Source organism: Oncorhynchus kisutch, linkage group LG24 (genome assembly GCF_002021735.2).
Source record: "Oncorhynchus kisutch isolate 150728-3 linkage group LG24, Okis_V2, whole genome shotgun sequence".
NCBI lineage: Eukaryota > Metazoa > Chordata > Actinopteri > Salmoniformes > Salmonidae > Oncorhynchus > Oncorhynchus kisutch.
Genome location: NC_034197.2, coordinates 21497618 through 21514853, shown reverse-complemented (window position 1 = coordinate 21514853; position 17236 = coordinate 21497618). Strand labels below are relative to the sequence as shown.

Sequence of the window (17236 nt, the reverse complement as noted above, 5' to 3'; positions counted from 1 at the left end):
ATTTATATTTGAGGAGAATTTCACTACGCTACAACCCAAAACTGAGGTTTAGCTAGCTTCTCGTTGTTTGTCTTCAAGCTTACACTTGGCAGAGGAATTGAGGCAGTGGAAAGGAACTTGATGGCTTTTTGTTGTTTATATACTGTGGACACAGGTCCAAAATCATGACTCAAACGTGAAAATCCTACCTTTTTCGTGTAATTTGTTTTGCTCTCCCAACATGTTTTGTGTCCATTCCCTCTCTCACCCCACTCTCTTGCTTTCTCTCTCTCTGTCTCTTTTTTTTATTTCCTCCTCCCATCCCTGTTATGTGGCATGGATACGCTTGTCCAGTCTGGCACATCTCATTAGATCTATGCACTAGTCCTCAGGTCGAATAGATCAGTTGTAAAACATGCTGAACCAGAAATAGCTCATTGCAAATTGTACAGTAAGAACCAATGTTTCATGAATATGCTTGAATCAGGTTGGACTTTAGAGAGAGTAAACATACTCAAGTACTTAGTACCCTGCTCTTCTTTTCCTCTGAGGTTCTAGTAGCAACCATATTTGTTGTGCATTCTTCATAAAGAGTTGTTTTTTTCCTACCCTGCGACCATGTATCTGACCATCCAGATCTCCTCTTATCTTCAGCATTTCAACCTATTTGAGAGTATGGTCTGTTTGCATTGGCGAGGCCCATTCTCCACTCTCCAATATGCAGGTGGAACGTCCTCTTAGACCAAGGCTCTCTCTGGGATGATAATAACATGCTCTCAGTCACCTGTGGCTTGTGATTAGAGGCTAACATGCTATATGCAGACTCAGACTCCTCCACAACACTCTGTCATGCGAGCTCATAGGGATGATTTATGTAATGCTTTGATGACATTTCAAAAAGGCCACAATTCTTAGGATATATACTGTAGACACTATCGTTCAAAAGTTTGGGGTCACTTAGAAATGCAAATGTTTTTGAAAGAAAAGCAAATGTTTTGTCCATTAAAATAACATCAAATTGATCAGAAATACAGTGTAGACATGGTTAATGTTGTAAATGACTACTGTAGCTGGAAACGGCAGATTTGTAATGGAATATCTACATAGTCGTACAGAGGCCCACAGTGAAGAGGTGACTCCGGGATGCTGGCCTTCTAGGCAGAGTTGCAAAGAAAAAGCCATATCTCAGACTGGCCAAAAAAAGAAAAGATTAAGATTGTCAAAAGAACACAGACCCTGGACAGAGGAACTCTGCCTACAAAGCCAGCATCCTGGAGTCGCCTCTTCACTGTTGATGTTGAGACTGGTGTTTTGCAGGTACTATTTAATGAAGCTGCCAGTTGAGGACTTGTGAGGCATCTGTTTCTCAAACTAGACACTCTAATGTACCTGCCCTCTTTCTCAGTCGTGCACCGTGGCCTCCCACTCCTCTTTCTATTCTGTTTAGAGACAGATTGTGCTGTTCTGTGAAGGGAGTAGTACACCGCGTTGTACAAGATCTTTAGTTTCTTGGCAATTTATTGCATGGAATAGCCTTCATTTCTCAGAACAAGAATTGACTGACAAGTTTCAGAAGAAAGTTCTTTGTTTCTGGACATTTTGAGCCTGTAATTGAACCCACAAATCCTGATGCTCCAGATACTCAACTGGTCTAAAGAAGGCCTGTTTTATTGCTTCTTTAATCAGAACAACAGTTTTCAGCAGTGCTGACATAATTGCAAAAGGGTTTTCTAATGATCAATTAGCCTTTTAAAATGATAAACTTGGATTAGCTAACACAACGTGCCATTGGAACGCAGGGGTGATGGTTGCTGATAATGAGCCTCTGTACGCCTATGTAGATATTCCTTTAAAAATCTGCCGTTTCCAGCTACAATAGTCGTTTACAACATTAACAATGTCTACACTGTATTTCTGATAAATTTTATGTTATTTTAATGGACAAAAAATGTGCTTTTCTTTAAAAAACAAGGACATTTCTAAGTGACTCCAAACTTGAACGGTAGTGTATATTTATTGAATTTTTTACTTGGGAGCCAGATTGAGTAAAATTAAGACGGTTTTCCATGTTGTGTGTTACTGTAAGACCCAGTTTGTGGATCCAGTTGGATAACATTTTTGCTGCAGTGATAGTCTTGATGTCAATGACAAGTCAGTGACAATGGGTGTTTCTCAATATGCATACAACCATGGAAATTGGAGCACGGAACAGTCGGAGTATGAGTCCAAAATAAAGTATGCAAAACACGGAGGGCAGTTCTCAGACATGTACTTCATTTGTACACATTTTGAAGCATCGATGCAAGCTTCAACTGAAGTATTCCCAGGATTGTTGACATAAAAAATGATTCAAAGTTTTTTTTTAAACAATGGTGGCTGGTTTTGATCTGAAGCGAGAGAAAATGAACTCTGAATGAAAAGTTGCCTGACATATGTAGCCTGACTACAATATTTTAGCTTGATACTTAAATAAATGTTGCAGTCATTTTGGCATGTTTATCTGCCTAGAATACCCAGTGTAGTGTGCCAAGACTGCTGCTAACTGACAAAGAATTGGTAGCTAGCTAATTACCCACGAAGAATTTGTGGCTATCGTTGGCCTACCACCTTTCATATCGACAATAGTTCTAGGTCGTTTTTTACATGTAAAACTATCTGGCTAGCTACACTGAACAACAAATATAAACACAAGGAGTGTTGGTCCCATGTTTCATGAGCTGAAATAAAACATGTTCAATACTCACAAAATGCGAATTCTCTCAAATTTTTAGAACAAATTTATTTACATCCCTGTTAGTGAGGATTTTCTCCTTTGACAGGTGTGGCATAGAAGCTGATAGAAGCTGATTAAGAAACGGATTAAATAGCAGGATCATTACACAGGTGCACCTTGTGCTGGGGACAATAAAAGGCTACTCTAAAATGTGCAGTTTTGTCACACAGCACAATGCCACAGATGTCTCAAGTTATGAGGGCGCTTGCAATTGGCATGCCGACTGCAGGAATGTCTACCAGAGCTTTGCCATAGGTTTGAATGTTAATTTCTCTACCATAAGCTGCCTCCAACGTCGCTTTAGAGAATTTGGCAGTACGTCCAACCGGCCTCGCAACCGCAGACCACGTGTAACCATGCCAGCCCAGGACTTCCCCATCCGGCTTCTTCACCTGTGGGCTGAGGAGTATTTCTGTCTGTAATAAAGCTATTTTGTGGGGGAAACTAATTCTGAATGGCTGCACACCTGCCCAGTCATGTGAAATCCATAGATTAGGGCTTAATGTATTTATTTCAATTGACTGATTTTCTTGCGTTAACTGTAACTCAGTTAAATCTTTGAAATTGTTGAATCTTGCTTTTATATTTTTGTTCAGTATAGATTAATATGATTCACGTATAGCTGATAATTATGAAGTTACAAGCTTGCTTTTTTTATGTAGACATCTTGTTTTGTCTTTATTGGTCAAAGGGAATGCAGTAGCATGGGAGTGGGCAGTGCTTCTCAAATGTAAATTTTTATGTGTTCTCCACAATCTCGTCCTCACAAGAGCGTACTCAAGAGAACGTCCTCGGAGAATGAACTCGGAGCATGAGAGTGTGGAGCACAGTAGTATGCAGATTGAGAAACATCCAATGTGTCATGTTCAAAGGCAGCCTAATGTCCTGATACCCTCCGGGGCCATACAGAAGCAACAGACTGTGGAGAATGTTGCTGAGCAAGTCAAGCAGAGGCCCCACTGCTCTCATATTCACCATAACAGCAAGCATATAATGGAGCCTATTATTATGACTTAATTAAACAGTATTATGATAATGTAAGACTTGGGGCTCAACTCAGTCAAACTAGTAGTGAGGTGATTACGCACTAGCTCTTTAAAATTATGGTTTTGGTACTGTAAAAAAATACTACTGTACTACTACTGCATTACAACCACTACTACTGTTACTACTACTACTACTACTGCTACTACTACTTCTGCTACTGCTGCTGCTGCTGCTGCTACTACTGCTACTACTTCTGCTACTGCTGCTGCTGCTGCTGCTGCTACTACTGCTACTACTGCTACTTCTGCTACTACTGCTACTACTGCTACTACTTCTACTACTGCTGCTGCTGCTGCTGCTACTACTACTACTACTACTACTGCTACTACTTATGCTACTACTACTACTACTACTACTACTACTTCTACTACTGCTGCTGCTGCTGCTACTACTACTACTACTGCTACTACTGCTACTACTGCTACTACTGCTACTTCTGCTACTACTGCTACTACTGCTACTTCTTCTACTACTGCTGCTGCTGCTGCTACTACTACTACTACTACTACTACTACTACTACTGCTACTACTTCTGCTACTACTGCTACTACTGCTACTACTTCTACTACTACTGCTACTACTTCTGCTACTACTGTTGCTGCTTCTGCTGCTGCTGCTGCTGCTACTACTACTACTACTACTGCTACTACTACTACTGCTACTACTTCTGCTACTACTGTTGCTGCTTCTGCTGCTGCTGCTGCTGCTACTACTACTACTACTACTGCTACTACTACTACTGCTACTACTTCTGCTACTACTGCTGATACTGCTGCTACTTCTGCTGCTGCTGCTGCTGCTGCTACTACTGCTACTGCTACTATTACTGTGGTAACGGTGTTGGATAAGTATGGATGTAAGCATGTTGACAGAGAAAAGCAATATTATCATTTAGGGCTGTGATGATACCAGTATTGCAATATTTTTGCACTGGCAAAAATGAAAACACGAAGCAGACAAAACTCTTTGGTCCTTTAAAAACCTGCTGTATGTAAAATATTGTGTGCTATAATGTGACTCTGGGTGACAAGATAACGATGTTTGTTTCCAACGAAAAGTTAAAAGCAGCAGTAGCCGTGTTGTGTAATTGAATGCCCTACTGGGTGACTACGAACGGTGGCTGTTTGCGTAAATTCAACATGTAGAATCGTCGTGACATGTTGTCTGATATTCTGGTCAGAGGCGATAGGACGGCAACACGCTCCTTTTAACCCTTCTTCTTTGTGGTGTGTCTGAGCTTAGGCAAAGGTGTTTATGTTCCAGTTATGATAACCCGTCATTAACCTTGGGTATATGTGTGGAAAATACAGCACAGCACCCACGCCCTAACTTAAACAAACCTGATTTACATTAGATTCCGAAGCCTAGTGAGTGAGTGTGATCCTTATTGGTGGTTCTCTTGCTTTTAGACAGTCTCTTACTAAAGGAGTTTAAGATTTAAAGCAAGACATTGTGACTGGGATTTGTATTAGCTGCCAGGATTTGGCTGCAGTGTTTAAGAACTCTCAGTCTCGGGGTGCATACTTTCCTAATCTCCTTTGGAGTGTGTCACTCCCGGGAAGTCCTTGTTGCCCCACTCTCACACAGTCTTTTTTACTCCACCACTGTCCCAGTGACAGGGGAAGGGCACACAGGTCAAATAGAGATGGTCACTTTGTGCTGCTCCCTGGCTATCTGAGACCCAAGCTATTTTACAATAACCCAGTCATAGGAACGGGAACAAGACATTGCCCCAAACTGAATCATGTGAACTAGGTTGTGTTCTCTGTCTATGGCTTCTCTGCCTTGTCGTCATTGATTGATATCTGATTTATCTGGGTGTCCCTGTTATGAAGAAGCCTCTGAATGTGGATGACTTGATGAGGCTTCCTACAAAGTCATACAATTCAATGATTCTTTAATTGACAATTTCTCAGTATGTTAAATAGGATAGTTTTCTTAGTGTCCGCTTCCCAGACACGGTATTAGGCCTTGTCCTAACAAAAAAAAAACATCTCTATTGAAAGTGCTTCTCTATTGAAACATCTCTATCGAAAGACTAGGTTTAATCTGTGTCAGGCAAACTGGCACCTAATATTTACTAGTACCCAAAGTTTCTGCATCCATTTGTAGTTGATTGTGTGCACTCTTTTGTTGTCCTTTTATTGATAGTGTTCTTGAAATGGGAATGTCTAGCGATTGACATGCTAATGATATCTCTCAGTAATGAGGTATTTTTATTCTTAACTCTGGTTCTGACAAAGAAAGCGTCGATGCTCACTGACCTGCAAACAGATTATTACAAGGGTCAGGGTGATTTCAGTGTCAGAAGACTGGAAGCTAATTCAAAACGTATCATCTGCTTTTTAACTTCTCAAATCTACACTTTTCTGTGCAAAGGGATGTTGTATTAGATGTGGAACTCTCTCTAAATGGCTGCAAATGATATGATGGTTTTAAGTGACATTCAGTTAATCTGTAATGCTTTTCCCTTTCCCCTTTGTAGGACTCCAAAGGTTAACTCTGCCTTCATTGCTATGGAGACCACCCAAGCCCTCCTCTTCTTTCTCCTGAGTTTATGTGTCTACAGTTGCCATGCCGACGCTCGGACTGCTCCCAGAGTGCATTTGTCTTACAAAGGTGAGCCTTACTTATTTTCAGTGAGTGTTCAGTTGACAGATATCGTTTGGGATATTCTTAGTGGGAAGATTAACCGTTGCTTTAGTGAAATTCAGTGTAATTGAAATAGATAGCTCTTTAAACTTCAAAACAACCACATCTTTTCTTTCAAAGTAAAACAGATCTGGAGCTTAACTTAATAACTTTTTGTGGACTGCCTAAAGTTAATGCTGGTTGATGTATACACATTGGCGCTTTAAGGCTGATATTATAATAATTATCCAACAGCAACATTCCCCATCACTTAAGATAATTTGTGTCAGTGCATTTAACTATGAAATTTTAGTTTAATGTGAAAGACATCAAAGTTGGGGTCTTGAGAGCGACTTTTTCAATAAAGTACGTATTTCACTTTATACACCAAAAAACAATTATAAAACGAAAGCAGGCACCCTTTGAACACAATAGTAATTTAGAAACCCAAAAGCTGACTGGCATTTTGACCCAAAAGCAAAAGGACACTTTCCCTCGATACTGACAATAAGACTCTTTCTCATCCAAAAAATGTGTTTGGTGTTTTCTTTATCTGAAAATACCTGCCTGTGTTTCTGTGGAGCTCTGTGTCTGAATGTGATATATGTAACTCAAACGGGCACAGCTTGCCATCCTCTGTACAGGGGAGGGGGTACAGGATCTGTTGGCCCTCTGTGCAGGGGAGGGGGTACAGGATCTGTTGGCCCTCTGTGCAGGGGAGGGGGTACAGGATCTGTTGACCCTCTGTGCAGGGGAGGGGGTACAGGATCTGTTGACCCTCTGTGCAGGGGAGGGGTACAGGATCTGTTGACCCTCTGTGTAGGGGAGGGGGTACAGGATCTGTTGACCCTCTGTGCAGGGGAGGGGTACAGGATCTGTTGACCCTCTGTGCAGGGGAGGGGTACAGGATCTGTTGACCCTCTGTGTAGGGGAGGGGGTACAGGATCTGTTGACCCTCTGTGTAGGGGAGGGGGTACAGGATCTGTTGACCCTCTGTGCAGGGGAGGGGTACAGGATATGTTGGCCCTCTGTGCAGGGGAAGGGTACAGGATCTGTTGACCCTCTGTGCAGGGGAGGGGGTACAGGATCTGTTGGCCCTCTGTGCAGCGGAGGGGGTACAGGATCTGTTGGCCCTCTGTGGAGGGAAGGGGGTACAGGATCTGTTGGCCCTCTGCCAGGGCCCAGGGTACACTGGTGGCGCCCATGTCTCAGGAGGTATGAGCTCGCCATGTAACACTAGAGCCACACGGAATGGAGGGGTGGATGGGTGATGAAGGGAGGAAGGAAGAAGATAAATCTGGTGAAGTAGATGGAGAAGAGAAGGAAAGCAAGTTTGAGATGAGAGGGAGTGAAAATAAAGGCATTGGAGAGAGTAATGGATAGAAAGAGTGGTGAGAATGAGAAATGGAGACAGACATGGGTGTGGGTATTAAGGGAGGAAAGGGGAGGGGTGTCACTGTGAGGGAGAGAGCGGTGACAGGGGGTGGTGGTCTATCCTGGGTTATTGTGTGCGTAGGTGACAGTGAAACGGATTCCTCTTCTGAGAAGCAGGATAGGGCACTGGTGTTACCGGGGTATAAATAGCCTGCCATGGTTGCTGTGTTTACCTCAGCAAACGCACAGGGAAGCCCCCTGAAGAACGCAAGGGCCCAGATCCAACAACCTGCTCCAATATGCGAGACAGACATGCCTGTTATGCAGAGCGGGGCCTGTCATCTTGTTCCAGACGGACTCTCTCAAGGCAGAGTGCAGAAGCTACTGCCACCGCAGTTGAGATATCCTGCAATGAGTACGTTTACATGCACACTAATAATTCAATATTAAACTGATTATGGCACTAGGCCAAGTATGTAAACACCTTGCTCTGCTTACAGTTATCTTAATCGGCGTAAGGTCAAAATCGAACTGTTAGGACATGTAAATAGCTTAATGGACGTTGCAGCTGTGAATGTGATCTACGCATGTGCCAGCACCAGTAGCGCAAGCCTCCCTCTTATCGAGTGAAGTGAGTTTGGAAAAACTGAAAACATTTATCTTAGAAATAGTTTTCGCATACAAACTTTATATGTCTGAACCCAGAATCAAAAAGGTTTCTCAAAATGAACATGGTCACTATGGTAGAACGTTTATTTTGATTGCCGATATTCTGCATTTATCAAGTCCCATAGGTAGCCTGGTTTCAGATGTGTCCATGTAAACAGGATTATTAGGGAAATCGTTCTTCTTGCGAATGTAACAGTATAACTTTAGACCGTCCCCTCGCCCATACCCGGGCGCGAACCAGGGACCCTCTGCACACATCAACAACAGTCACCCACGAAGCATCGTTACCCATCGCTCCACAAAAGCCGCGGCCCTTGCAGAGCAAGGGGAACTACTACTTCAAGGTCTCAGAGCAAGTGACGTCACCGATTGAAACGCTATTTAGCGCGAACACCGCTAACTAGCTAGCCATTTCACATCCGTTACACTCACCCCCCTTTTGACCTCCTCCTTTTCCGCAGCAACCAGTGATCCGGGTCAACAGCATCAATGTAACAGTATAACTTTAGACCGTCCCCTCGCATCGGTGACGTCACTTGCTCAGTCACCCTCGAAGCATCGTTACCCATCGCTCCACAAAAGCCACGGCCCTTGCAGAGCAAGGGGAACCACTACTTCAAGGTCTCAGAGCACATGACGTCCCCGATTGAAACTCTATTTAGCGCGAACACCGCTAACTAGCTAGCCGTTTCACATCCGTTACACAAAGCATGTAAAAAAATGTTTTATAAAATTTAATTTATAAATTTTTATAAAATTTAAAATTATCCACAATATTCGTATTATTGTGTGCATGTAACTTTGCTCACTGTGTCTGAAATCAGTTTAATAACCTTTTATTCCAGTGGGCTAAATCAGGGTCACACAGAGTGTTTATTGGTAGTCTTAAACAAATCTACTTTGAAACAAAAGTATATACACCACACATACATTTTGGGCTTAAAAAAAAGACACCTGTACCATGTTAGATATGAGTTGAAAATGTATTTCATCCCAATATTACACTTTATATACATCACAGAAAACTGAAATATAACAAAACAGTTTGAAATAGAAACACCATATTTTTTGTATTTAAAAAAAAGAAGGTTATTAATTCTGAAAAATATGAAGAACATTCCACCCATGAGGCCAATAGAGGGCGATTTGGTCATTTCACTGCAGGAATATATTCTGAAACCCAGTATTACAGGCAGGGGAGAAAAAACACACACTGAAAACAATAGAATAATGGGATGGATGCATCATACGGTATGTCCCATCCAAATGTTAACGTGCAAATATCCATTTGGAAAACTACCTTTTGTCTCGCAATATTGTCCCCTATATCCTTAAACCTTCACGGCATTCTTCTTCTACACAACTCGTCTGGTCTACTCTTTGTCCCCCCATTCTGCCTCTGTTGAAACAGCAGCCGTAGAGCATACTTACTGTCTCTTCATCCTAGGGTGGTTGATGGTTTTTCCATCAATCTCTGACACAGACCAGGCTATTTGCACTACCAGGAACTGAAGAACTTCCCAGAGTAGTCAACTACCCCTGGAATGACTATGAACCTTCTTGTGGGAAATACTTTCATTGGGAAAGAATAACAGCCACTGTGTCAATTAGGGGAAAACACACCGAGATCTGGGAAGAGGATTTAAATAACTTGGTGGGAAGTGAATGTCCAGTGCTTGGTGTCAAAGTTTAAACTTGACATAACCCTGGACCCAAACATTGAATAAGAGGAATATTTATTTAAATAATTAATATATTTTGTGTAATGATACATTGATCAGCCATTCCCGGTGTAGAAATGCTGATGCTATCCATTTTCACTTGAATGCACTTTGTGCTCAACTCAACGTTGCATCCTAATATCCAATGATAGAATTTCAGAAAGAATATCTTCAAATTATTTCACATTAGAAAGAGTAACATCCATCATATGATATCACTTCAGAAAGAGCAACATCCATACTTTCCGCTTCCCTTTGTATGAGTTAATGCAGTCACCATTCCTAGATTCAAAAGCTTGCAAAGGGGCCAAATCGTCATATTAGGTAATGCTCTATTTGGAAATAGAATGTTCATTGGAACATTGATGGATAGAATGTCAGCAGATAATCAAGGTCCAGCGGCTGAGAACCAAGCATTGCCTGATTACATTTCTTTCCCTTGAGAACTTTTGTGGAATTCAGCCCAAAAGAGATACTTGACCGGCCCAGCCTTGTAAAAAGTCAGACCCTTAAAGGACCCTTGTGTCAATAGCAGTCTCTGTCCCAACGAGCTGGCCACCTGCCAGGACTTGGCTTCCAGACACTAATTCAGTCCAAAGCTCTTCTAATGATTGAAAACTAAGGGACCGCTGTCAGGGGGGCCAGTGGTACGCTGTTGAGTCTTGCTCATTTAGTTGAGCCCGTCATTAGAGTGAGGGAAGAAAGTATTTGATCCCCTGCTGATTTTGTATGTTTGCCCACTGACAAAGAAATGATCTGTCTATAATTTTAATGGTAGGTTTATTTGAACAGTGAGAGACAGAATAACAACAAAAAAATAGAGAAAAAAACGCATGTAAAAAATGTTAAAAATGGATTTGCATTTTAGTGAGGGAAATAAGTATTTGACCCCCTCTGCAAAACATGACTTAGTACTTGGTGGCAAAACCCTTGTTGGCAATCACAGAGATCAGATTTTTCTTGTAGTTGGCCACCAGGTTTGCACACATCTCAGGAGGGATTTTGTCCCACTCCTCTTTGCAGATCTTCTCCAAGTCATTAAGGTTTTGAGGCTGACGTTTGGCAACTCGAAACTTCAGCTCCCTCCACAGATTGTCTATGGGATTAAGGTCTGGAGACTGGCTAGGCCACTCTGGACCTTAATGTGCTTCTTCTTGAGCCACTCCTTTGTTGCCGTGGCTGTGTATTTTGGGTCATTGTCATGCTGGAATACCCATCCACGACCCATTTTCAATGCCCTGGCTGAGGGAAGGAGGTTCTCACCCAAGATTTGACGGTACATGGCCCCGTCCATCGTCCCTTTGATGCAGTGAAGTTGTCCTGTCCCCTTAGCAGAAAAACATCCCCAAAGCATGTTTCCACCTCCATGTTTGACGGTGGGGGTGGTGTTCTTGGGGCCACAGGCATCATTCCGACGCCTCCAAACACGGCGAGTTGAGTTGATGCCAAAGAGCTCCATTTTGGTTTCATCTGACCATAACACTTTCACCCAGTTGTCCTTTGAATCATTCAGATGTTCATTGGCAAACTTCAGATGGGAATGTATGTGCTTTCTTGAGCAGGTGGACCTTGTGGGCGCTGCAGGATTTCAATCCTTCACGGCGTAGTGTGTTACCAATTGTTTTTTTGGTGACTATGGTCCCAGCTGCCTTGAGATCATTTACAAGATCCTGATTCCTCACCGTTCTCATGATCATTGCAACTCCATGAGGTGAGATCTTGCATGGAGCCCCAGGCTGAGGGAGATTGACAGTTATTTTGTGTTTCTTCCATTTGCGAATAATCTCGCCAACTGTTGTCACCTTCTCACCAAACTGCTTGGCCATGGTCTTGTAGCCCATTTCAGCCTTGTGTAGGTCTACAATCTTGTCTCTGACATCCTTGGAGAGCTCTTTGGTCTTGGTCATGTTGGAGAGTTTGGAATCTGATTGATTGATTGCTTAGGTGGACAGGTGTCTTTTATACAGGTAACAAACTGAGATTAGGAGTACTCCCTTTAAGAGTGTGCTCCTAATCTCAGCTCGTTACCTGTATCAAAGACACCTGGGAGCCAGAAATCTTTCTGATTGAGAGGGTGTACTTATTTCCCTCATTAAAATGCAAATCAATTTATAACATTTTTGACATGCGTTTTTTTGTATTTTTTTGTTGTTATTCTGTCTCTCACTGTTCAAATAAACCTACCATTAAAATTATAGACGGCTCATTTCTTTGTCAGTGGGCAAACGTACAAAATCAGCAGGGGATCAAATATTTTTTTTCCTCACTGTAGTGTGGAAATAGCACTTGTGGGGGTATTGCCTAGTACCCAGACTAATACCAGGTTTAGCATGAGACCTCTATGGATGGTCCAAAACCGTTATCTGGGATGTCCAAAACATTATCTGTGAGACCTCTTGTCACTCACTCACTCACTCACTCACTCACTCACTCACTCACTCACTCACTCACTCACTCACTCACTCACTCACTCACTCACTGGCTCACTCACTCACTGGTTCTTCTTCACTAGTTTCTAGGAGCATAGTGCCTGGACATTTGTATCTCCACACCGTCGTATTCTGGGCCAGGTCCCAGCCTGATGTAGTGTTGAGTCCCAGGTTGTGTAGGTCGTACTCCAACTGGTCGGACCACCTGGCTCTCTGTCTTCCTCTTGGGCGTGGCCAGTTGGGAGATGGGTCCTTGAGGATGAGGGCAGGCTCCAGAGGCGGGTTTGATCTGTCCAGGTGGCCAAACAGTTGGGAGTCGGGAGGCTCTGATGTCTTTCACCGTATTGTGTTTGGGCTGTGATCGCGCCATGTAATTCCCAGAATTCTGCGTAGGCACTTGCCGTCAAAGGCATCCCGGCGGATTGAGTTATCTGGGAGAGTCCAAAAAAGTGATCTTGATTTAAATTCTACAGTAAGAAGTCAGACCAATCTGCTAATGAGAGATACTATTACTACACTTGGCAAAGTCCACATACTCTTTAAGTTGTTTCCATAGAAATGAGAACACAGATAATCTTCTGTCACACTTTATTCTAAACAAGAAAGTTAACAATAGCACTAGCAATTTAGGCATTCATTGGATATAGAGCCTACCAAACTACTGCAAAGTTAGATTTTTAGATTTATTTCTACAAAATTGTCTGTCAATCGACCTAGATTCAGATAATAGGGGACATAATGTGGTTACCTAATGGCTGTAAAATAAAATAAAATGTCATTATTTCTGTAAGTACAAATAGATGACTAGGATTGGCACCAGAGGCATGGTTTTATTAACTTTTTTTGTGAGCAGTCCTGATTCCTATAGCACCCGTTAGTCAGTGTTTGCGAGTGGAAAATGTGACCACCAGCTTTTCTGGCCCTGGCACATTGGCACACATACAGACAGACAGACACACACGCACGGGCACACACACACACACACACACACACACACACACACACACACACACACACACACACACACGGGCAACTGGCAAACAAAACTTGATTCCACTGTGGTAAAGAAGGAACTCCTCCCAAACCTTGCTCTGTCTCCATCCAGTGCTGCTCTAACATACTGTGTATTGGGGCTAAGGCAGGATTGTTATTGTCAGGATGAGCCCAGAGGTGATATGAAGTATTATCGTTTTTCTTTGCGCTTTGGATGCCATTTTCACAAGTACAGTGGGGCAAAAAAGTATTTAGTCAGCCACCAATTGTGTCCCACTTAAAAATATGAGAGAGGCCTGTAATTTTCATCATAGGTACACTTCAACTATGACAGTCAAAATGAGAATTTCTTTTCTCCAGAAATTCACATTGTAGGATTTTTAATGAATTTATTTGCAAATTATGGTGGAAAATAAGTATTTGGTCAATAACAAAAGTTTATCTCAATACTTTGTTATATACCCTTTGTTGGCAATGACAGAGGTCAAACGTTTTCTGTAAGTCACAAGGTTTTCACACACTGTTGCTGGTATTTTGGCCCATTCCTCCATGCAGATCTCCTCTAGAGCAGTGATGTTTTGGAGCTGTTGCTGGGCAACACAGACTTTCAACTCCCTCCAAAGATTTTCTATGGGGTTGAGATCTAGAAACTGGCTAGGCCACTCCAGGACCTTGAAATGCTTCTTATGAAGCCACTCCTTCGTTGCCCGGGCAGTGTGTTTGGGATCATTGTCATGCTGAAATACCCAGCCACGTTTCATCTCAATGCCCTTGCTGATGGAAGGAGGTTTTCACTCAAAATCTCACGATACATGGCCCCATTCATTCTTTCCTTTACACGGATCAGTCGTCCTGGTACCTTTGCAGAAAAACAGCCCCAAAACATGATGTTTCCACCCCCATGCTTCACAATAGGTATGGTGTTCTTTGGATGCAACTCAGCATTCTTTGTCCTCCAAACACGACGAGTTGAGTTTTTACAAAAAAGTTGTAATCTGCATCTGGATCATCCAAATGCTCTCTAGCAAACTTCAGACGGGCCTGGACATGTACTGGCACTGCAGGATTTGAGTCCCTGGCGGCGTAGTGTGTTACGGATTTCTTCAAACCAAGCTGCTTACCTATTGCAGATTCAGTCTTCCCAGCCTGGTGCAGGTCTACAATTTTGTTTCTGGTGTCCTTTGACAGCTCTTTGGTCTTGGCCATAGTGGAGTTTGGAATGTGACTGTTTGAGGTTGTGGACAGGTGTCTTTTATACTGATAACAAGTTCAAACAGGTGCCATTAATACAGGTAACGAGCGGAGGACAGAGCAGCCTCTTAAAGAAGAAGTTACAGGTCTGTGAGAGCCAGAAATCTTGCTTGTTTGTAGGTGACCAAATACTTATGAACGAATTTTCAAAATTCTTAGTACAAAACTCTTGTAGACTTGTAATGCAGCAAGTCTCATATTCAGAACTTTTTCTTGTGCATTAATTTTTCTTGAAGACATCTTTCACAGCACAACCATTGATCCAAAATATAAGTAAACTTTGAAATACCATGACAACATTGATTTTAATCACCAAAACACATAGTGATATCTTCTCAATTTAGTTATTGTAATAACCAGTTAATCCAATGGCTAAAAATGCATGATACATGTTCCAAAATTGCCCTTTGAATGTAATATGCTACAGAAATGTACACAGTTTTTCATTAGGCATTACACTTGCACTATCCATTAATATGGACTGAACATCAAATTTCTATCCCATGTGTGATCAAAGGTGTGATCATTGATGCAATAAATAAATGTATTGTTCAGACATAATTACAACATACAGTAATTATGTCTGACTGTGATCTAATGAAACAAATGAAATAAATGAAAGAAACAATGTTAAGCAGGCACTAGTTTGCATCAATCCTGTCTTGAGCATTTGGCCGTAGGTTCTCATTGACATCGCGGAACATGTCCTCATTCTTCATGCACCTGGGGAAAAAGTTTTTGGCATGGGGAATCCAAGCCTGACATACAGTACCAGTCAAAATTTTGGACACACCTACTCATTCAAGGGTTTTTCTTTGTAATTACTATTTTCTACATTGTAGAATAATAGTTAAGACATCAAAACTATGAAATAGCACATATGGAATCATGTAGTAACCAAGAAAGTGTTAAACAAGTCTAAATATATTTTAGATTTTAGATTGTTCAAAGTAGCCATACATTTCCTTTATGACAGCTTTGCACACTCTTGGCATTCTCTCAAACAGCTTCATGAGGAATTATTTTCCAACAGTCTTGAAGAAGTTCCCACATATGCTGAGCACTTGTTGGCTGCTTTTCCTTCACTCTGTGGTCCAACTCATCCCAAACCATCTCAATTGGTTTGAGGTTGGGTGATTGTGGAGGCCAGGTCATCTGGTGCAGCACCATCACTCTCCTTCTTGGTCAAATAGCCCTTACACAGCCTGAAGGTGTGTTTTGGGTCATTGTCCTGTTGAAAAAGAAATGATAGTCCCACTAAGCGCAAACCAGATGGGATGGCATATTGCTGCAGAATGCTGTGGTAGCTATGCTGGTTAAGTGTACCTTGAAATGTAAATAAATTGCAGACCACCCCCACACCATCACACCTCCTCCTCCATGCTTTACGGTGGGAACCACACAAGTGCAGATCATCCGTTCGCCTACTCTGTGTCTAACAAAGACATGGTGGTTGGAACCAAATATCTCAAATATCAGACCAAAAGACAGATTTCCACCGGTCTAATGTCCATTGCTCATGTTTCTTGGCTCAATCAAGTCTATTTTTCTTATTGGTGTCCTTTAGTAGTGATTTCTTTTAGAGGTCGACCGATTAATCGGAATGGCCGATTAATTAGGGCCGATTTCAAGTTGTCATAACAATTGGTAATCTGCATTTTTGGACACCGATCATGGCCGATTACATTGCACTCCACGAGGGGACTGTGTGGCAGGCTGACTACCTGTTATGCGAGTGCAGCAAGGAGCCAAGGTAAGGTGCTGCTAGCATTAAACATGTCTTATAAAAAACAACACATCTTAACATAATCACTAATTAACTACACATGGTTGAGGATATTACTAGTTTATCTAGCTTGTCCTGCGTTGCATATCATCGATGCGGTGCCTGTTAATTTATCATTGAATCATAGCCTACTTCGCCAAACGGGTGATTTAATAAGCTCATTCGCGAAAAAAGAGAACTGTCGTTGCACCAATGTGTACCTAACCATAAATATCAACGCCTTGCTTAAAATCAATACACAAGTATATATTTTTAAACCTGCATATTAATTGAATATTGCCTGCTAACATACATTTCTTTTGACTAGGGAAATTATGTCACTTCTCTTGCGTTCTGTGCAACAGAGTTAGGGTATATGCAGCTGTTTGGGCCGCCTTGCTTGTTGCAAACTGTGTGAAGACTATTTATTCCTAACAAAAACAGCCAACTTCTCCAAACGGGGGATGATTTAACTAAAGCGCATTTGCGAAAAAAATCACAATCGTTGCACGAATGTACCTAACCATAAACATCCATGCCTTTATTAAAATCAATACACAGAAGTATATTTTATTAAGCCTGCATATTTAGTTAAAATAAATCC

At 41.9% G+C, this 17236-nt stretch overlaps 1 protein-coding gene across 1 annotated transcript in view; it reads left to right on the top strand.

Annotated features, from left to right (window-relative positions):
* The window catches only part of sema3gb (sema domain, immunoglobulin domain (Ig), short basic domain, secreted, (semaphorin) 3Gb), a 46899-nt gene that overhangs the window by 9939 nt on the left and 19724 nt on the right, over window positions 1-17236 (top strand). Inside the window, exon 2 of the mRNA XM_020459690.2 lies at window positions 6285-6418. Within this exon, the coding sequence (XP_020315279.1) occupies window positions 6316-6418 (103 nt within the window). The 5' untranslated portion in view covers window positions 6285-6315. The remainder of the gene's footprint in view (window positions 1-6284; window positions 6419-17236) is intronic.